General features: G+C 43.8%; 1 protein-coding gene across 2 annotated transcripts in view; it reads right to left on the bottom strand.

The window, feature by feature from the left end:
- Positions 1-22886, bottom strand: part of NFKBIZ (NFKB inhibitor zeta) — a 29009-nt gene extending 6123 nt beyond the window's left edge. Inside the window, exons 1-5 of one of the 2 annotated variants that reach the window (XM_025989989.2) lie at positions 22755-22886; positions 2317-2459; positions 1770-1800; positions 1547-1650; positions 669-1450 (exon numbers count right to left, since the gene is read on the bottom strand). In XM_025989989.2, coding sequence (XP_025845774.1) covers positions 669-1450; positions 1547-1650; positions 1770-1800; positions 2317-2459; positions 22755-22809 — 1115 coding nt within the window. In that variant the 5' untranslated portion in view covers positions 22810-22886. Of the gene's footprint in view, positions 1-668; positions 1451-1546; positions 1651-1769; positions 1801-2316; positions 2460-4634; positions 5068-22754 lie in introns of those variants that run through there. The other variant, XM_072722272.1, reaches the window with a different exon arrangement.

Here is a 22886-nt window from a genome sequence, read left to right as displayed (position 1 = left end):
AGAAAGAGGTGATTACTTCTGACTTCACAACGTTCATCTTTAAAAAAAAAAAAAAAAAAATCTACTTTAGTCCCTTTCTTGATACGTTGGTGCACTCAAACAGTACAGACGATAATTTATCTTTTCTGTTGGGTTAATAATACATCTGAGTTGCAACAGATGTGTTAAGTTACCAGAAATAGTAAGAAGAATGCCAAGCACCACACCGATGGCCTTAAGTCTATTATATCTAATATTCCTAAAAACCCTATAAGGGAGGTCTTTCCACTTTACATGTCAAGAAATTGAGACCTAGAAAGGTTAAATAACTTGCCCACGACCACAAAGATGTCATGACAGATTAAGATTTAGTTTACAAGTCACCTCACAGGTGATGGCTGACCAACTAATCACGATCTGTTTTTGCTCTATAGACACAATCCACGCTGGTCTTTCAAAACCAACTATTCAAAGACACGTATGTTTTCATTAATTGAAAAGAGATCATCAGTTCAGACGGAAAATAAGAAGAAAACTCCTGAAATATTAGCAACAGCAATTTCTACCTACGCTCGTCATCCCGATTAGCCACTTACTAAGGTCCAGCCTGGTACACCCTAGAGAAATTCTTTGCCCACTGTATCCAGGGAGTATGGTTTATCAAATTAGGTTCAGAAAGGGATACTCACGTGTCACCATCTGCATCCTTTGAAAGAAACTGGTCTTGGGAGATATTTGCCAACTTGCTTTCTTCTTGCTCTACTTGCCACTGAAAAAAGGACTTCCCTAACTGTGTGGTGTTCACTGGATTTCCGATGATGTTCTGGAACGGCGCTGAAGTGCTTAGCGTGGTAGCGCCCACATCATGCCCCACCATGGCCTCACAGGCACCGTGTGGCATCATGTTGAAGTTCTGCAGGGGGGACTCATTTTGTTGCTGAACACTGGGGGGATTCTGAATGGGGACAGCAATATTCTCCGATTCCCGACTATTTAGAAGGGATGCAAAACATTGATCTGGGCAGAACTGTGGTTCTTGACCCTCAAAGAGGTTCGATTCATAGCTGGGGGACTGGGAAGTTCTGGAATAAGGACCGTACTCCAGAGATGGGCTGGGGGTGTAGTGCTGTGGCGGCAGTGGCTGCTGCAAGTGCTGGCTCTGTGGAGAATACTGGTACAGGGAGGCCTGATCCATCATGTGTGGAGAGCTGCTGACTTGGAACGGTTGGTATTTCTGAGGCGGAGAGAAGATCTGCCCTCCGTGGAAGTCCTGACACTGTTCTCGGGGGGAGCCCTGAGGGACCACCACTGGGCTCATCCAGCTAACTTGGACAGTATTTAAGGACACCGGGCTGCATTCATTCTTAATGTTGATTATGTTCTGAAGCAGATCGGCGCTGCTGTCCTGTTTGGATTCACTGTGATGAACATCTTCCATGCTCTCTGCAGGTGTTGGCGTTTGAGGGGGTGTCTGGAAAAGGAGAAAAAGTAGGTTGCGTGCTCTCTTTCAAAATCATTCCAGGAAAAATTTCCAAGCACATTCAGGGGAAAATAGTAAGACACTTACCAAAAACTGGGTATGTAACACAGCTGGCCTTTTGCAAGCTGGTCCATCAGACAACGAATCGGGTCCTTTCCTTTTCCCAGTATATGGTACTGTGTTCTTCAATTCTATACCCCGAGAAAGGAATGTGGAATCTGTGATCACCTTATTTTCTAAATTTTACCCACAATCCCACCAAGCTATTTAACCCTAAAGCCCCCAAACTATGAATAGAAGGAATGCTTACCTGTGAATTGCTCTCTGTTCACACTTTGTGTCTATAAGGGAAAAAAGTTTCCAACTTAGTGCACATCAAAATGGTTTCCTACTTAATAAACATCAATAAAGCAGACTTATCTCTACCACTCTTCACAGCTCATCAAACATCTTTGATAGTTATCCCAGCAATATTCATTTTCTATCTTAATTTCCATTCTATCTTGCAAATTTCCCCATTTTCACTTTCATCTTGTTCAAGTCAAGACCAAATCAATAAGCCATTTGAGTTTTCCCTTTCTAGTCAAGTTTTCCCATCTCAATCGAACCCCCATGAATCCGTTGCCTCCAATTTGCCTTCATTTATTCCTTCATTCATTCATTAAAATTTCTCTTGTGTGCCTAGTACCGGGGGCTAAGTGATAGGAATACAGCAGACAGAGACCAATACCGCCCACCATCCTATGACGCTGTGGTGTTGTCTACAAAGACCCACTGGACCGAGGTCAGCCGAGAACAATAAATACCCCGACAGAATAACCTCCCTGCCCCGACCCAGAACAAACAATAGGTGGCACCTTAAAATCATCCAAAGCTTGGCCAGAAGCCTTCTGTTTATGACTTCGGATATGCAGCAGGAGTTCCTTCACCGAGTTCTTCACACGAACGCCTTGAAAGGGTCCTCTCTGTTGCCTTCCAATAACCCCCATATGGGGTTCAACTGTTCAAAAGAAAACGAAACACATCCCAATTTAATCTCATCACAAGCACAAATCTTGATCATCTCAAAAGCACAGCTGTCTAATGTCTGAAGTCCCCAACCCACGAGACTGCAAAGCCCTTCCGACTCTCTCCGGTCAAAGGCCTTGCAGGTCAGTCCCCAGCCCTGCTTAAGGATTCTTCATTTGCTAACACCTTTCTCCACCAGGCACCTAAGAAAATAAAGCTCATAAAAGCTGTGGTTTCGGGGGGGCCCCCAGAGCCAACAGAGGAACCCAAATTAAACCTCTTTGTCTTTGAGTCCTAGCCATCCAAAAGACACAGTCGCAGGTTTTGCCACCCTCTCACAAATCGTGACTGTTTTAAAAACCTTAAGGGAGCAAGCAATAAGTGATGGATTTTTAGCTTTTTCAAAACAAAGGCTTTATGTCCACACAGAAATTTAAAGTCTATTCATTCCACTCACCTAGGAAAGCACAAAACTTTTTCCAAAGACCTCAATGTGCCAAAGCCTAACAATTAACAATGTCTTAGATTTATTATTTCCCTCAGTTCAGCTCTGCCAAGAAAGCTGCTTAAATTCACTAAGCTTAAACATACACACACAGGATTTCCCCTCACCAGTGGTTTTTGGAATTGCTCACCTGGGCCTTCTAAGTAGAAAGCAAACAATCTCATCTCAGTTTAACTTCTAAAAGACACTTTAAAATACAGCCTAGGAGTACAGCATTCCACTCCTGATGGCTACTATGTCACAACCTCTTGGGATGAGCTGAACACAAAGTAAACATGCAGAAAGTCAGGAAATGAATAATTGAGCCAGTCTGTGGAGAGTGGGAAAAAGACGATGTGGCAGGAAACGCCTAATTTGAATATGCAGAGATACAGATATATCATATGCAGATGAGAGGAAACATCTCTAGGATGGAGAAAATTAAACGACCAGTTGATCTGACGTTTAAGTTTAAGAAAATCCTGCCAGCATCTAACACGGCATTTCTCTGGAATGACAGCAGTTAATTCGACGTCACGGGGAGAAAAATTCGGTTTCAGAAATCCCCCACGTCTATGTGGTAAACCAAGGAACCAGCATAACAGTTTCAGCCGGAGGAAGAGCAAACGTGAGAGAAAAGGTTCCAACACACATGTACACACGCACGCAGTTTTCACATCTGCTATCCATTTAACACGCGGGGAGCACCTTGTAAAATTGAGTGGCTTCAATTACTTTTTAAGTGACAGTGAAAAATCACTTTTTAAAATGAAAGAAAGCCGAAACCCAAGTGGCTAGCAGGAGGGAACACCTGAGCCGAGCACTTTCCAACGATTACCTAGGCGTCCCTTGACCTACCCACAGCGCCGACCTGTTTTCCTTCAAGTTATGCAACTACGTTCGATAAGAAAAGAAACTAACCGGTTCACAACAGAAGAAAGGAACCCTTACGGTTTGCTTTAAGATTTGCTCGAACCATTCTAAAGCTCGAAGAATAAAAACAAGACCACAGAGATTCGGGGCAGACTTCTGAAATCCGAAAACGTCAGAAACAAAAGGCCGAAGCCGAGCTGGCTGTCCGTCCAGTTTCATCTAACATCTTGTTAACGGCAGTTTCTTTTCTTTAGCATAAAGTCTTAGCATTTTCATAAATACTTAAAAAAAATAAATTGAGCTTAGAGTCCTCAAACCTCACTGGTGACCACAAGAAAAGTCATGCCTACATCAGATCCAAAAACTCGCCACAAGTATACGAACTATGGCTTAATAAAGCTTTTTTTTTTTTTTTAAGAAAGAGGAACCGGGAGAGGAATCCACTGTGATTCACCCCCCGCCCTAGACGTCGGCGGTGCCAGGCCGGGCGGGGGGCGCCGGGGTTCACGCACCGTCCAAGGGCATCGATCCCAGCAAACGCCCGGCCCAGGGCAAGTCCGCCTTCCCGGTGCGGGGCGGGCCGGGCCGGGCCGGGGGTGCGGGGGGCGCGGGGGAGGGGGCCGGGGGTGCGGGGGGCGCGGGGGTGCCCCAGGGTGTCGGGGGCGCAGGGGGTGGTGCCGGGGGTGCCCCGGGGTGTCGGGGGCGCAGGGGGTGGTGCCGGGGGTGCGGGGTGCCCCGGGGTGTCGGGGGCGCCGGGGGTGCCGGGGGTGCCGAGGGTGCCGGGGGCGCAGGGGATGGTGCCGGGGGTACCTGGCGGCCGGTCGGCGCGCGCGCAGCCCCTGGGCCGGGCGTCCACGGCGCCGCAGGAGGAGGAGGAGGCGGAGGAGAGGTCGGAGGAGTCGGAGGCGGGCGAGCCTGGCGCCGAGGCCCCGGGCGGGGAGGCGCCGTAGAAGCAGGCCAGGCTGAGCGGGCTGCTCATGAGGCCGCCGTCTCCGCCGCGCCGCTCGTCCAGCGCCTTGTCCACGATCATGCTCCCGGGCCTCGGGCTCGCTCGGCGGCGGCGGGGAGGCGGCGGGGCTGGGGCGCGGGAGCGAGCGCGGGCACGGGCGGCGCGGGGCGGCGCGGCCTTTGTAGGGGCGCGCGGGGGCGGGGCAGGGGCCGCCGCCTCCCGCCTCCCGCCTCCCGCCTCCCGCCTCCCTCCGGGGCCCGCCTCCGGATGCGTCCCGTTTCCAGGAAAATGTACAGGATGAGGCAACGTCCCCCGCCCGCCCCGCCCGCCCCGCTCCCTCCCGCAGCCCCGACCCCGCCCCGCCCTGGTCCCCGACGGAGGCCCGCAGCGCGGGGCTGGGGGGGCCGCGGAGGGGGGGGGTGGGGGAGGGAGAGGGGGAGGGGAGGGGGCCCGAGGGGCGGGGGCGGCCGTCCGGGTTCCCCGGGCTGGGCAGCCCGCCCCCCTCCAGCCCCTCCAGCCCCTCCAGCCCCTCCAGCCCCTCCAGCCCCTCCAGCCCCTCCAGGCCGGCTCGGGCTCGGGCTCGGGCTCGGGCTCCGGGTCCCGGCGTCGCGGGAAGGCCCCGAGGGCCCGGCGCCCCCAGCGCCCGAGCGGCCCCCCCAGCGGCCTCCCCGAGCGCCCCCCCCAGCGGCCTCCCCCCCCCCCCCCCCCGAGCGGCCTCCCCGAGCGGCCCCCCCCAGCGGCCTCCCCGCCCCCCGAGCGCCCCCCCCCAGCGGCCTCCCCCCCCAGCGGCCTCCCCGCCCCCCGAGCGCCCCCCCAGCGGCCTCCCCCCCCAGCGGCCTCCCCCCCCCCGAGCGCCCCCCCCAGCGGCCTCCCCGCCCCCCGAGCGCCCCCCCCAGCGGCCTCCCCCCCCAGCGGCCTCCCCCCGCAGCGCCCACCAGGTGCCGAGCCGCGCTCCCGTCCCCCAGCTACAACCTGACACCTCGGTATCCCGGGGGCAGGCCTGGGAATAAAAACCGTGCCCTACCTCATTTCGTAGCGAACTGAAAAACACACACGTGCGTGTCTGTATTTCAATACACCTGATTTGTCTGTTTCTGCATTTTATCCGGCAAATTTCCAGCTTTCCTATCTTAAGGCCGTTTTACCGATGGGGTGACACAATTCTCTATTGATGTCCTAAATCTTGTTAAAACCATGGCTAGGAGTTTGCAGCAGGAGAAAATAATGCTTATGTCCCTCCTTTCAAGTACACTCTAATCTCGTGGAAATGATAAGGGAAGCACGTACACGCGACATTAGAAGAAACCAGCTATGATTAGACACCATGAGGGAGACAAAGTCCAAAGAGTGTCCTAAAAAGAAAGACAAAAAGTGGTGGAGGAAAAGAGGACACGAGGAAAAAATCTTGGCAAAGGAGGTGGCATTCCCTACAGGCTGGGTGGGATTTAAACCAAAAGCACTTACAGGAAGAAGGATCAGCTTGGGCAAAAAAAAAAAAAAAAAAAAGGAAGAGTCAGATAAAAGCTTACAGTCCCTTCCAGGGTAGTCAAAGGAAAGATGGTAACACAAAGGGCATAGGCAACTTGCTGCCTTTGGGCGGAGCACCTCCAGTGGCCGACTGACACACCGGGTCTTTAATTAACACTGGGCCAACCTGAAAGAATTTGGGGCAGGCAAAATTAACCTGGAAGCTGCTTAGATGGGGTAAGACTGAGGGGCCAGAGGCCATTAGGAATCACTGCAATGGTCCAGGTGGGGAGAACGGACTCGACCCTGGTACAGAGGCAAAGAGGAAAGGAAATGGAAAGAAAGGGCTGGACAGCATTGCTAAGACCCAATCTACAGGGTGGGCAGCAATGGGGGGGGGGGGGGGGGCCACCCAGGATGGGGTGGGGGGCCCGCCTGATGACCAGGTGAACAGGGATGCCAGCTTCAGCTCAGAAGTAAATCAACAGAAACAAAATGCCTGGGTTCCAGGAGGAGAGGAGGGGGACAGGAAGATGAGGAGCTTGAAATTGTTACTCAGCCTTAATAGGTGATAGAGGACCCTGCTGGGCGAGCCAAAGGAAATATTTACTTGTTCCCCCACAAGTACTGTACTGCCTGCCCCCAAAAAACTTCTTGCTGCCTTTCCCTTCCCCCCCCCAGTTTTTGGATCTGGGTAACTAACTAACTAAATAAATAAATAAATAAATAGGAAACAACTCCTTTGTATCTGCAGGAAATACAAGACTCCAGTAATTGCAGTTCTTCGGAAACCAAAATCACTTAAAGGATGCTCCAAATGAGATGTTGGACTCTCTCAGTAAAATTTATTCAGATCTTTTTTTTCCTCCCCACTAACATTTTATGTATAAAAAGGCCTTAAATGTCTATCCAAACAAGTTCATGCACAAATATTTTTTACGAAATTAATTCTCCCCCCCCCCCAAATTATTTCTGGTTTCACCTGATATATAAAAACCCAAGCTCAAAAGCATAGCTTCTGGAGAACTCATCCATCTATAAATACTACATAAATAAATATGGTCAGCAAAAGACTGATGTTTCAGAATAAGCATTCAAAGTTTTCCATAAAATCACAGATTCAAAGCAATCATACGGTTTGAGGAGAACACAAGCCCCAATGCCCAGAAGCCCTCCCACACGCAGTCAAGAATCCTTGTTTGATAACATCACTGCAAAAAGATCTAAATACACTTTGCCTTATTTTACATGTTGAAACATAAACTCAATTTGGTCTATTAGGCTGAATGATATGACACTACCATTGTCTTAATCAAATATGATAGAACATTCACTCTGTGAGAGACAGCTACCATAGTTATGAGGTCTCTCTGGAAAAGTCCACTGAGGCCAACTGCCAGCACCAACCAGAGACAGCCATATGAGAAAGCCATTCTGCAAGCAGATCCTCCAGCATGTCAGGCCTTCAGGTGACTGCACTGACCAACATCTTGATTATAGTCTTAGGAGCAACCTTGAGCCAGGATTCCCCCAAAGCCACTTCTCGGTTCCTGACCCCAGGAGCTATATTTAAAAAATGAAGCCTTGAGCATTTGTCCAAGGTCACACTGCTTATCACTGGGGGAAGAGATTAAAATCCTCATGTGTCTGACTCTAGAGCCTGATCTTTTACTTTAAAAGGAAAATCAGAAGACTCATTTCCTCAAAGCTCAGATACTCCATCTACATATAAAGATAAGAAAAAATATGAAAATGACATATCAGAGAGATTCCCTGACTCATAGAAGGAGAAATCTGCCCCAAAGCAACTGGAAGACACTGTAAATAAGAAAGAAAAAATATGAAAAAAAAGAAATAAAAAATATGATGATGGCTACCTTTCCCTTAATTCTATAGATGTTAACAATTTATTGTCTATAAAAAAATTACCTTATTGTATCTTACAGGATAGAATATTTCTGAATATTATGGTACCAATTAAGTTGTAACACCATTTTGAGGTCAAAGTTTTTAAAAAGGTACTGAATTTCTGAACATAGATGTAATAAAATTTTCAAAAGCCAAAACTTATTTGGTGCAACTTTCCAGATTGGAGATGAAAAACCCAGTGAAGTATCTCATGGGGCAAGTTATTAGAGTGCATTGGCTGAAGCAGTAGAAGAATTTATTTTGCTAAATGCCTTTTAGACTTTGAAAAAACCGCAATAGAAATAATGGCCCTGCCCTTTCCAATGATACAGCAACTCATCAAATTAAGATTTGACTGCAAACATGAAAGCTGATCTTGTCTGCAGTACTGCACTTCTTTGCCTTAGAAATGGATAGATCTACAGACTGTCTGGACTTGCTATTTTGGTTGTATTAATCAGGTATTAGCACTGGCTAATCACCAAAGATCTTTTTTTAAATTTTATTTAAATTCAATTACTTAACATATGATGTAGTATTGGTTTCAGAGCTAGTGGTCAGTGATTTATCAGTCATATAATACCCAGTGCTCATTACAAAGATCTTTCATATGAACACTTGAAAACAGAAGAGATGCTGAAACATTCAAAGTGTACAATAATCTTTTTGAATCTCATCCTTTATCCCGGAATAATTGTATTGACATTTGCACTGACGGTACAAAAGCAATGGGGGGGTTGGTAAACTCCTGGTGCCTTAACAACAAATCAAGGCAGTGGCAACAAAATGAAATAGTAGTCATTGTATTCATCACCACTGGCAGAAAGGGAAAATTTAAAAAGCTAGTTTTACTTAAAGTCCCACACAAAATAGTTACAGCAATTAATTGTATTAAATATTGAGCCTTGAAATACACATATTCTTAATATTCTATGATGATTGTCTGGAAAAGCACTTGGTCCATTAGACTGAAAGAATTAAATGAGAATATACTGCCATTTGTTCTACTCCAATCCCATTTGAGTTGTGAGTTGAACTAGTCATGATTTTTCATGGAACACCAATTTACTTGACTGACAAATTGTGGTTATTCTGACTTGGATGTTTATCGGTTTTTTTGTTTTCTTTTTTCTAATGAACAAAGTAAGCCTGTCATGTTAAGAAATAACTGACAGTATTTATTCCCAATGATAAAATCCAATCCCTTCAAATGAAAATTCTAATTAGGGAACTTTCTGACATCCTGAGCTTGGTATCTTCCCAGTATTTATTTTTTAGTTTTTTTGGTGTGTGTGTGTGTTTTTTTTTTTTTCTTCAAGATTTTATTTGAGAGAAAGGGAGAGAGAGTGCACACAAACAGGGGGAGGGGCAGAGGGAGAGGGAGAAGCAGACTCCCTGCTGAGGACTTGGGGCTCCCCGGCCTAGCCTTGGGGCTCCTCTGGGTCCCAGGACACTGAGACCACAACTGGAGCCAAAGGCAGACACTTAACCAACTGAGCCACCCAGGCGCCCCTTTAAGGTTCTATTTTTTTAAGTAATCTTTGCACCCAACGTGGAGCTTGAACTCACAATCCAGAGATGGAGTTGCATGCTCCACCACCTGAGCCAGCCAGGCTCCCAGATACCTTCCCAGTATTTTTTTTTTTAAGATTTTATTCATTTATTCATGAGAGACACAGAGAGAGAGAGAGAGAGGCAGAGACACAGGCAGAGGGAGAAGCAGGCTCCATGCAGGGAGGCTGACATGGGACTCGATCCCGGGACTCCAGAATCACGCCCTGAGCTGAAGGTGGCGCTGAGCCACCGAGGCAGCCCACCTTCCCAGTATTTGAGGATGTTTTTGTTGAGGTCAAAAGTGTTATGTTATTAACAAATGTTATTTTTTAATATTACATAGCAAAATGTGGTAATATTTGGAAAATTTGCATAACTCAATTAATATTTTCCAACTGAAGAATGTAAGACATTACAAAACCACACATGGTTAAAAGATTCATTCAAGGTGAGACAGAAATCAGTAGATATTAATGTATTAAGAGTATAAAAACATTCACTGATACGGTTTCAAGTTCCATATCTCATTTATCCTTTGATGAACTACCAATTATCTGGCATAATATTAAAGAATAAGGAGGCCTGGGTGGCTCAGTGGTTGAGCGTCTGCCTTCAACTCAGAGCGTGATCCCGGGGTCCTGAGATCGAGTCCCACATCAGGCTCCCTGAGAGGGGCCTGCCTCTCCCTCTGCCTATGTCTCTGCCTCTCTCGCTGTGTCCCTCATGAATACGTAAATAAAACCTTTAAAAAAAAAAAAAAGAATAGCCACAATTATCTGAAAAAGACTACTAAAACATTTCTTCCTTTTCCAGTTACATAGCTATATGGGGCCAGATTTTCTTCATAGATTTCAACCAAAACAATATATTGCAACAAATTGAATGCAGAAACATATAAGAATCTATCTTCTTTGAAGTCAGACTTTAAGAGACTTGCAAAAATGTAAAATAATACTGTTCTTCTAATGTTTTTACTTTTTTACATTTGCTTTTGAAGTCTAATTGATATACAACATTACATTAGTTTCAGATGTACAACATATTGAGCCAACAATTCTATACGTTACTCAATGCCGTCCATGATAAGTACAGTCACTGTCACAATACATTGTTACTTAATATTATTGACTGTATTCCCTATGCTGTACTTTTCAACCCTCATTTTATAACTGGAAGCTTGTATCTCTTAATTCCTTTCATCTATTTTGCCCATCCCCCTACTCACCTCTCCTCTGGCAGCCACCAATTTGTTCTCTGTAGTTAAGAGTCTGGTTATTTGTCTGGTTTGTTCATTTCTCCTATTTTTTAGATTCCAGTCCTAAATGAAGTCATATGGTATTTGTCTTTCTCTGTCTGATTTATTCCATTTAGCATAATGTCCTCTAGCTCTATCCATGTTGTTGCAAATGGCAAGATTTCATTCACTTTTGTGGCTGAGCAGCAGTCCATCACACACACACACGTACACGCACACACTAGATCTTCTTTATCCATTCATCCTAGGTGGACACTTGGTCTGCTTCCAAATGTTGGCTATTGTAAATAATGCTGCAGTAAATACAGAGGTGCGTGTATCTTTCTGAATTAGTGTTTTCATATTCTTTAGGTAAATACCCAGTAGTTGAATGACTGAATCCTATGGTATGCTTATAATACTTTCAGGAAACCTCCAAATGTTCTCCACAGCAGCTGCCCTAATTTACATTCCTACTAACAGTGCAGGAGGGTTCCCTTTTCTCCACGTCCTCGAGTCCTCAACATTTGTTATTTCTTGTCTTTTTGACTCTAGCCATTCTGACTGGGATAAGATGATACCTCCTTGTGGTTTTGAGGTGCATGTTCCTGATGGAGTGATGTGAGCATCTTTTCATATGTCTCCTAGTCATCTGTATGTCTGCTTTGGAAACATGTCTACTCAGGTCCTCTGTCCATTTTTTGTCATTGATTGTATTTTCAGTGTTGAGTTGTGTAAGCTTCTTTATATTTTTTCATATTAACCCCTTATGGGATATATGATCTGCAAGTATCTTCTCCCATTCACTTGGCTGCTTTTTTGTTTTGTTGATGGTTTTCTTTTTGCTGTGCGAAAACTTTTTATTTTGGTGTAGTCCCAATCATTTGTTTTTGCTTCTGTTTCCCTTGCCAGAGGAGACATATCCATAAATATGTTGCTAAGGCCAATGTCTAAGAGATATGACCTATGTTTTCTTTTTTTTTTCTTCTTCTTTTTTTTTTTTCTACCTATGTTTTCTTTTAGGAGTTTTATGGTTTTAAGTCTTACCTTTAGGTCTTTAATTCATTTTGAGGGTTTTTTGTATGGTATAAGAAAGTGGTCCAATTTCATTCTTTTGCATGTAGTTGTTCAGCTTTCCCAACACGCACCATTTATTGAAAAGACTGTCTTTTCCCTATTGCATACTCTGGCTTCCTTTATCCTAGATTAACTGACCACATAAGCCTGGGCTGTATTTCTGGGCTCTCTATTCTTTTTTGTTGATCTTTGCATCTGTTTTTGTGCCAGTATCCTACTGTTTTGATCACTATAGCTTTGTAGTGTATCTTAAAATCTAGGATTGTGATAACCCCCAGTTCTGTTCTTCTTTCTCAAGATTGCTTTAGTTATTCGAGCCATCAATTTTTTGCTGGTTTAGAAAATACAGTTTTTCAAATAGGTAAGTAAGCATCTTTTTAAAATTTTATTGAAAGACATATTGTTTCACTCAAACGTGGAATATGAGAAATAGTGAAAGGGATTATAAGGGAAAGGAGGGGAACTGATTGGGAAAAACTGGAGAGGGAGACAAACAATGAGAGACTCCTAACTCTGGGAAACAAACAAAAGGTTGCAGGAGGGGAGGAGGGTGGAGGGATAGGGTAATTGGGTGATGGGCAATGAGGAGGGCACTTGATGCGATGAGTACTGTGTGTTATACTACATGTTGGCAAAATGAATTTAAATTAAAATAAGCATTATTTTAAAAAAAAATTATTGAAAGAATGCAGGTAGTATCATGATTCAAACTAAAATTCCAGATCGTATTCATAATTGTTGAACACCTGGTTCTGGAACTTTCCTCTCCTCTCCATTTCTATTTAAACTCTCCAAGACAGGCCTTTATCTCTCACCTGAGCCAAATAACTATCCATCAACCTTCCCCACTTAAAACCTATCCCCCAGACTGCCATGAGCATGTCATACCTATGACCAAATCTATTAATTGCCCTACCTTATTTATGGATCCTTCGATGGCTCCCTGTCCTCTTCAGTAGCAAGTTCAGTCTTCTTGGAATGGCAAGTATCCAAGCCCTGCCTTCCTCACAAGCCTCAATTTCCTCATTAGCTGCAGTCATACATAACTGAATAGAGTTTTTGCCATAGATCTGACTGTTGTTCCCTCTATGTGAAATATTTCCCCTTCCTCACCTGGCCAATTCATGCTCATCTTTCCCAAGACTCAAGATTAACATCCACCACCCCTGGAGCCTTCCCTGACCCTCCACCTCCCCATGCTCACTCTCACCCTCAGTCTGGCTTAAAGCTCCTTTTCTGTGTTTCCACAAAGACTCCCATCGGAACTCTCAAGTTGTGTTGAAATTACCCATTTAGGAGTCCATCTACTCTACCATAAACTCCCTTGTAAGTAGCCAACCACCTGTTACTTAGTACATATTTAATTGAATGGTGCATTTTTAAATAGGTACACTTTCAATGGTTATAGAAGTGCCTACAAAATATCTTCCATCTTGTCTCTTAGTACACAAAATCTAAAACATTCTTCCAGGTGGATGGAACTGGAGGGTATTATGCTGAGTGAGGTAAGTCAGTCGGAGAAGGACAAACATTATATGATTTCACTCATACAGGAATATAAAAAATAGTGAAAGAGATTATAGGGGAAAGGAGGGGAAATGAGTGAGAAAAATGAGAGAGGGTGACAAAGCATGAGAGACTCCCAACTCCGGGAAACAAACAAGGGTGGTGGAAGGGGAGGTGGGCGGGGGGATGGGGTGACTGGGTGACAGGCACTGAGGGGGGCACTTGATGGGATGAGCACTGGGTGTTATATGTTAGCAAATCAAATTTCAATTAAAAAATATATATAGAGAGATAAATAAAAATGAGGTATTTAATATGCAAAAAAATAAAAAATAAAATATTTACTATCGGGTGCATTACAGAAAAGTTTGCCAACCCCTGCTTTAAGCAACGGTGCTCAGAGGCACAAGAGTGTCATGGCTTTGAAACCTGCAGATCCGGCTCTAGCACTGACCAGCTGTGCGACCTGTTCCTTAATTTCTGAGCCTCAAGTCACTGACTGGGTGGCCTAAACAATGAAGATTTATTTTCTCACAGTTCTGGAGGCTTAGAATCCAAGATCAAAGTGTCAGCATGGTTGGTTTCTCCTAAAGCCTTTCTCACCAGGTCCATGGGTGGCCTTTTCTATGGCACTCATCCCTGGTGTCTCTTCCTCTTCTAATAGGGACACCAGTCAGATTGGATTAGGGCATGTCTTAATGTCCTCGCTTTATTACTTCTTTAGAAGCCCTGCACCAAACACAGTCACATTCTGAGGTACCAGGGGTTAGAGTTTCAACATATGAATTTGGGGTGGGGGGTGGGGACACAATTCAGTCCATAACACATAGGTTTGATGTACCTGGATTTTAGAGGTGAAAAGCAAGCACAGGACTTTAGTTATGATATGGGCAGTCATGGGGTCCAACTGTGGTCAAGCAGGGAAAAATATGGGTGTCGTGGTGTTCCTAAACAAACTTCAAGCTGCTCTTGGTTTTGTTTTGTTTTGTTTCTTTGTGGTTTTTTAAGATTTACTTATTTGAGAGAGCATGAGCAGAGAAGCAGAGGGAGAGAGAGAGAGAAAATCTCAAGCAGACTCCACGCTGAGTGTGGAGCCCCACACAGGGCTCGGTCTCACAACCCCGAGATCACAATCTGAGCCAGTGAGCAAAAACCAAGAGTTGGACGCTAAACTAACTGCACCACCCAGGCACCCCTCCAGCTGCCCTTAAATGTGATGGTACTGAGAAGGAGGACCTGCGGGGTAGGTGGGAAGCATTTTGGACAAGGAACTATTAGGACTTTTCTACAGTGGAATAAAGGTGCTGAAAGAGTTCAATCTTTAAGTCCTCTAGAGATTTCTAGAAAAATGAAGATAATATTTTAGGTGGGGGTGGAGAAGAAAAGGGGGAATATGGCAAGTTTGGTTTTGGATCCCTTGATTATACACGTGGCAACATGGAATTAGGACTCAGAGAAACGGTCAGAGCTGGAGTTAGGAATCTAGAGTCTTCAGACAGGTCAGAGTTCAATCTGTGGGAGTTGGGGAGCTTGCTCAGAGTTCAAAAACATCGGAGACAAAAACTCTCAGTTCTCAAACTGCTTTGCTGTCTCATAGGTTTGGGAAATAGTTTCACATGACCTCTCCAGCTAATGTAGCATACCTGGTTCTCTCCCTTTGCCTTCTTTGTCTTCATAGCCCATTATTACCCCCCTGGCATTATATTTATATAGCTATTTGGGTGTTGTCTGTCTCTTCCACGCGAGCGTAAGCTCGGTGAGGACACAGACCTGTCTTTCTGTTCAGTACTCTGGAAGAAAGCCCAGAACCATGTACGTGCTCAATAAATATTTTACTGAGTTAAACTATAAATAGATTAATTTTCATAATCAATAGAATTAAATTTAATAATAGATTGCTGAATACTGTCTTTTTATCTTTTCTTAAAATAAAATCTTATTCTTTAACAAATACCTTTGGATAAATGAACACATAGATGCATGTATTTGAGAATCTTGAAACATACATCCTAAAAACTTAGTTTTGTTTGTGTTTTCCCTTAAGTCGTGCTTTCCTCAAATCAAGAGCACCTAACCCCTGCTCTTCTGCAACAGTATTTATTTATGAGAAAGTAAATGTGACTTTCTTTAAAACTCCAGGCATTTTGCAATCTGGTTACTCTTATCAGACAATCTGCTTGCATCTACTTTTCTTCCTTTTTAAATTTTCATGGCAGGTTATTCGTGGTGTTATTGGTTTCTATCAAGTCTCTGTTCCTTTTACTCACTGGACCTGTACTTTAAGATTCCTGGATCATTCCTGGTACTTATGTGGGTGCCAACAGTCCATATAAACATACTTTATCACTTTTCTTTTTTTTTTATTTTTTTTATTTATGATAGGCACACAGTGAGAGAGAGAGAGGCAGAGACACAGGCAGAGGGAGAAGCAGGCTCCATGCACCGGGAGCCCGACGTGGGATTCCATCCTCGGTCTCCAGGATTGCGCCCTGGGCCAAAGGCAGGCGCCAAACCACTGCGCCACCCAGGGATCCCTATCACTTTTCTTTATAATTTTCTCCAGGGGGCTGCTGGCTGTGGTACGGCGTTTCATGACATACAGCTATAGGTAAAATAGGCATTTAAACCAAGTCCGCCCTCCTTCTTTTTTCTAAGGAATCATAATGAAAGAAAAATCTGAATCAGTCTGTATTTCATACAGGTGAAGATTTTTATAAAATTCCAGCCTCTTTTTCAGGTAGTATGAGTGGCATAATTGGCACTAGAATTATGGGATAAAGTAATTTAAAGCAGTTCTCCGACAAATGGGGAATTCCTCCTTACAGGATTAGCAGAAACACTGAGGAAGGGACACCTGGGTGGGTCAGTGGTTGAGCGTCTGCCTTTGGCTCAGGATCGGGCATGATCCCGGGGTCCTGGAATCGAGTTCTGCATCAGGCTCCCTGCATGGAGCCTGTTTATCCCTCTGCCTATGTCTCTGCCTCTCTCTGTGTGTCTCTCATGAATAAAATCTTAAAAAAAAAAAAAAAGATAAACACTGAGGAAGTGTGTTTTCAAGGGCCACATGACCCCATTCTATGATGACAGTGGTAGCCAGAGAGTACCTTACTGATGGGAGTATACCATTATCTCTCAGGTGTGCTGGGGGAAATAAAGGGCTGAGAATCACTGGTCAGGCCTGCATTCGGAGAGTTAAAGTAAACGGAACACATGAAAAACATGACTGGTTTCTATCTATCCTCTACTCTTTAGAGGATTGGGATTTTTGGGGGGGGTTTGGGTTTGTTTGTTTTTTAGTTTTTTGGGTTTTGGTTTGGTTTTGTTTGTTTTTGTTCCTCCAGACCGTGCTTGCTAGAATTTTATGGAACTTTTAAACTGTAAAGGAAAATATAGGCTGATGGGAACGGGACAAGTCCGTAAAACCCAGAATGAGGTCAAGAGATGAAATTTGAGCACGCTTGTTAGAAACAGAGAAAAATGGAAAGACATTAACAGGAGAACCTGTTTACTAAATCTCATGGCCAATTTAGTGCATCTTTATCATTGTTTATTATAGTAATAGTTTTCTGACTTCCAAATTCTATCATGATTTTTAAAGCTCATTTATTTTTAAGTAATCTCTACACTCAACGTGGGGTTCAAACTCACAATCCCGATATTGAGTCTCCTGCTCTCCCAACTGAGCCAGATAGGCATCCCACACAGTTGTGTTTTTTTTTAATACATTGGGCTCCTTCCTAACCAGTCTGCATAAATGTGAAAGTGCTCTGGGGGGGAATGTTGTGGAGATACACGTTATAACTAGACAGGCTTTTGTCCAATATGTAATCTATCCCTCCCTGGTCCTCCCAACCACATACACACAAATAGGTGGTATATGACCACTCAAAGGTCATAATAATTACAGGAGCAAGAAAGGAACTAAAATGTATTACATGTCGAGGATATGTCAAATACTTTACCTATATGGTACATTATCTTGTGTAATTTTAGCAATTTGATTTAGATACTAATACACCAGTTTATGTGTGTCTGTGACATTGTGTTATGGCAGCCCTAGCAAACTAATGCACTCTCCCATCATACTTCCATTTACTACTCAATATGCAGTCTTTATGAGTGATCCTGGAAAACAGCACACTAATTCTTGTTCCTACCTTTTTTTTGAGGGTGGGAGAGGGGCAGAGGGGGAGGGAGAGACAATCTTAAGCAGGCTCCACCCAGTAGGGCTCCATCTCACAACCCTGAGATCATGACCTGAGCGGAAATCAAGAGCTGGATGCTTAACTGAGTGAGCCACCGAATGCGCCTCTTGTCCCCAACTTTTATCCAAGCTAGAATTACTGCCTGATTTTCTTCATCCCTTGCTTAAAAGCATAGGGTTTTGAAGTCAAACAAACCTGGATTCAAATCCCAGCTGCATTCACTTAACTAACAGCTTTAATTAACTTCTCTGGGACTGTTTTCTCATCCATAAATGGAAATATTAACTATATCCAATCAGTATGTACGTTATAATATGCGTAGCACAACTCCCAGCACACAGCGTACAGTACACATTCAACAATGATAGTTGCAATTACTATCCATTTTTCAAAGCCCCATTTAGTACTTGATTGTTAAGCATTTTGGCTTCTCTGGACCACCAGCCAAACTTGATGAGAATATAGAAGGAGGGAATCATGGAGCCAAGTTTGGACTGGACTACAGTCTTGATGCCACTGAAAATGTTGGAGTTCATGTGATAAGCCATGGGGAACCATTCAGGATTTCTAAACTGGGAAAAACATGACCAAAGCCGTGCTTTAGGAAAGACAAAGCAGCAGGTGAGACAGGTGATCAGGAGAGACAGTCCACAGTGGGGACAGGTACTAAAGGATGGAAGGAGCGTAGTGCCTATGGGAATAGAAAGTGAGGAATTGTTTAAAAAAACATTTCAGACAAATAATCTATAGGGCTGGCAACAGACTGAACACAGAAAGATAGGAGAGAGTCAGGAGTACCCAACACCTTAAGACTGATACAGTGGTAGCACCATGAACAAAAATACGAGCCAGGGGACGGAGAGTGTGGGAGGCATCGAGTTTGATTTTAACCTCCACACGGCACTCCCCGTGCTGCTCCTACCACCGCATCTCGCCCCATATCTGCAGTCCGATCAGGGCAGTCTCCATGCCCTTCCCTTCCACTAAAACTTCAAGAAGGCATTTCAAAATTAAATCACACTGAGACATAAACAGTCATCTGACTATTTGCATTTTAAAAGAGACCTCCCCAAACGAACCACCATGAAATGTGGACAACTGACAAACACAAGAGAGGTACGAGATGCAGAGGGCATGTCCTTTCAACATTACTATCACCAGACAGTTCCCTTCCGACTTGCTACAAACACTTCGGTTGGCTGCAACCTATCTAGCACCATCTCTGGATTTACACATTAGTGTTGTATCTAAGACTCCTTTTCTCGTCTTAATGCCGGATGATGTTCAGGACCACAGATAAACAGAACTGTTTTCATTGCCTGTTTAAAAGATATGAAACATCACACAGAGCAGCAGGCCTGGGAAGGTCCGTGATGCATCAGTGTCTGCCCCGTTCAGATAGTTTCAGTTCATGTTACTAGAGATGCTAAGGGGACACTCAGCAGCCTTGCCCAGGGACCATTTTCCATTTCTTCCAACTCTTGTCTTCCCTATTTAAACCCACCTCCTTTACCCTCAACAAAGGTATGAAATAGAAACTCCTTACAATCTTCAAAATACTTTTTCACAGATTAAAAAATGATTTAAAATTCACTATTTTTTTTCATTCTGGGTTATTCCGATTTTTTTCCACATTCTGTGTCCAACTAAAACTCATGGAGTGACCATTGCTTACACTGTGGAGGAGAGAGAAGGAAGCGGATGAGAGGAAGAGGAAAGTGAAAATCTGAAGTCACACAATTCCCTTCCTCAAGGTGTTCTTGGTTTAGTTCATCTTCATCCACATCTGTAGATCACCTATGTAGCTCTCATCCTTGAGCCTCCCACCAGCCTCTTGAAGTTTCTTTTAAATGTGGGAATCCATGGCACGGGGCACACATTTTCAAGAGGATCTGACCCAGATGGAATCTAAGTGCCTTCCCTCCATGATTCTCATGGGAGTTATTCACAGCCACGCATTTGTTTGTGTGTTCACTGTAGTATGTGGACAGGTGAGGGTGAGGCTGATTTGTTCTAACAGTCGTAGTGCTGAGTCATTCAGATTATTTATTCTCAATTTCCTATCATTTTCTGTCATATATTCATAGTACAAACACTTTGTCACTGCACTCCACCAAACACGGCACAAAATGAGTTAAAAAGCAAGCACCATGGTGCTATAGAAAACAGTACAGCAGTTCCTCAAAATATTAAACATAGAATTACCATATGATCTAGCAATTCCACTTCTAGGCATCACCCAAAAGAACTGAAAGCAGGAACTCACAGATTCTTATACACCCATGTTCATCGCAACATTATTCACAATGACCAAAAGGTAGAAGGAAGCCAACTACCTCCTATTGAGGGATGGATGGATAAACAAAATGGGGAATGTATATACAATGGGATATTATTCAGCCTTGTAAAAGAAGGAATTTGCAACACATGCCGTAACACGGATGTACCTTGAAGACATGATGCTAAGTGAAATAAGACAGTCACAAAAGGACAAACACCCTATGATTCCATGTCCATGAAGCACCTAGAATGGTCAACTTCATAGAGACATAAAGGAGAATGGTGGTTGCCAAGGGTTGGAGGAGGGGGAAATGGGGAGATATTGTTCAGTAGATGTGGATCTTCAGCTTAAGACAACGAAAAATTTCTGAAGATGAATAGTAGTGATGGTGGCACAACAATGTGAATGTACTTAATGTCCCCTACTATACACTGACAAGTAGTTAAGATGGTAAATTTTATGTCACATTTCTCACAAGTTCTTAAAGTATTAAAAACACTTAAGGATATAATAGAAGAAAATATTCCTGAAGTCAAGAAATATGGGGGAAAAAATCAGAAATCATCCCTCTTCTGGAGGCAGATACTTTAAACAATTGTGGCAAGGATGCAGACACAAAGGAAGACACAAAGAGAGAACAAGTTAGGGAAAAATCTTTTTGACTTCAACTGAATAAGTATATGTAGAGCATTTACAGTTGTTTGTCCAACCTTGTTCTCCTTAGCACACCCCCTAAGAAGATTGACATTTCTTCCCTAGCTGTCCCCTGATGAAAGTTTAAAACCAGAGACATACTCTATATCTGTTTATGTGCTATTAGGGTCCTTTACAAGGCCACAGACCACTGTAATATAGAAGATATTTCCTTCCCCCCAGAACCAATTTTCCCCAGTTGGAGACAATACAACCCTCTGGGAGAAGGCATGGTTTACGGCATTTGCCACACTAAAAAATAAGTGCCATGACAAATAGCAAACTTGACTGAAATAATCACAGGGCTGGGGATGCACATGTACTAACCAACGCTAAGATGCGTCAAAAAGTCTTACGCCAATATTAAAAGCTTCTGCACGCTACTAAACTTCTGAACAAAAAGCGAGAAACTCATTTTTAGTGTTTTCCTACATCCGGAAGTTCCAATTATATAGGTGCAATATTTAGGTGGTTGACAACATTTTGAAAAGCTTAACACAGATATTCGATATCATGTGAATAATACAGCATCACCACTGCTGTTTAACATAATCAAGCAGAATTTACTTCTCTACGTGGTACAATGACATACACAGATTTTAAAGAAAAGCTCCATAATTGTTCTTATTAACTAGAACTGAAGGAGCCTTAAAATTCTGCTACTCAAAGTGTGGACGTTGGGCAAGCCCATGATCACATGGGAACTTATTAAATATGCAGAATGATAAGCTCCGCCTTAGACCTACTGACACAGAATCTGTAGTTCAACCAGATCTCCAGATAACTCTCATGCATATTAAGGTTTGAGAAGAACCGCCTGTAAAAGACAACTATTGAAATTCTTTCCTAACTCATCAGAGCATTTTTTTTTTAACCAAGTAGATTAATTACTCCACTCATAATACCATAGGGCCTACAGGAAAGGTAAACTAGAAAATGAGCATATGAAATTGTTTAAAAAAAAATATCGATAGGCACCCACAGTTCCTCTTCAGAAGCAGTAGCAGTAGGCCCTTCACCAGAGCTCTGACTAGCGATGCTCTTCCAAGCCTTAGCTTTCTAGCACAGAAGGAAACATCCTTCCAGGAGCAAGGGTGACGAAGGGTGGGATTCCCCTTTCTTTGTAACCCCAAGTGTTGTGTCCAAAAATGGCTTCTCCCATCCACTAGCCCAACCATTCTCACCGTTCCACCAGATGGCTTCACTCTTGGAGGTGTGAAAGATTTTCCTATGGTCTTCTTAAAACCCCAAGGCTTATATGGTTATCAACTAAAACTTTACCAGTTAAACCTGAACAGGAAGCAGGGGGGACCCAGAGGGGAGCCAGAGAAAGGGAGGGACCCTGGAAAGAGGTTGATCTCTCCCCTTAGTACTGAGCTAATAGCCCAGTGGGGCGGAGGCAAGGGTACTTACTAGCTACAGAGATCAAATCCAACCTCTGCCACTCACCACCGAGGCGATCTTGAACCGATTGCTCAATATCTCTGAGCCTCAATTTCCTCACCTATAAAATTAGCCTTATTATGTCTACCTCAGATGCTATTACGAAGGCTAAATGAGATCTTGCTGGTCAACTCCCAAAACAAGCGTTTAATACATTGCATTCCCTCCTGCTAACCAACCCCTCCGCCCAGGGAGCAATAAATTATTTTCATCTACCAAATTTGAAAGGAAAGTGTTTTACCTCACAGTCCCAAATTAAAGGAACAGGAAGTGCTTTAATCAGAAACCACATATGCTAGCTTTAATGAGCGGCTTTACCAAAACCAGAGGGGGCACGATGCTCTCTGGGCCTGTGAAAGATTACATAACTCTGAAACCGCCAGTCAGCAGAGAGCTGAATTCCCCTCTTAGACATATTCATGTGTCCTCCTCTCACAGAAAGAGTGGAAATTCAAGTTAGTGAAAAGCAAACTAAACCACCAAAATATCTTAGTTCACAAGAAATCGCAGTACAATGCCTATGCGTAAAATTCACAGTAACTCTGAGGCAACTTCAAAAATCGATTTAAGAGATCCAAGAGTCTTAGAATTAAAAAAAAAAAAATCCCCCTACCGATTTTGCCTCCATCAGCCAAGGCCAAAGTAACATCTACCTCCCACTTGGGCATCCGTTGCCTTTCTCACCGCCAGGCTGCCTCTGTCACCCTCAGGCAGTGCATCAAATGTGAAGTTCAGCCTCCAGGTC

Source organism: Vulpes vulpes, chromosome 1 (assembly GCF_048418805.1).
Source record: "Vulpes vulpes isolate BD-2025 chromosome 1, VulVul3, whole genome shotgun sequence".
Taxonomy (NCBI): Eukaryota; Metazoa; Chordata; class Mammalia; order Carnivora; family Canidae; genus Vulpes; species Vulpes vulpes.
This window is presented reverse-complemented; position numbering and strand designations above follow the sequence as displayed.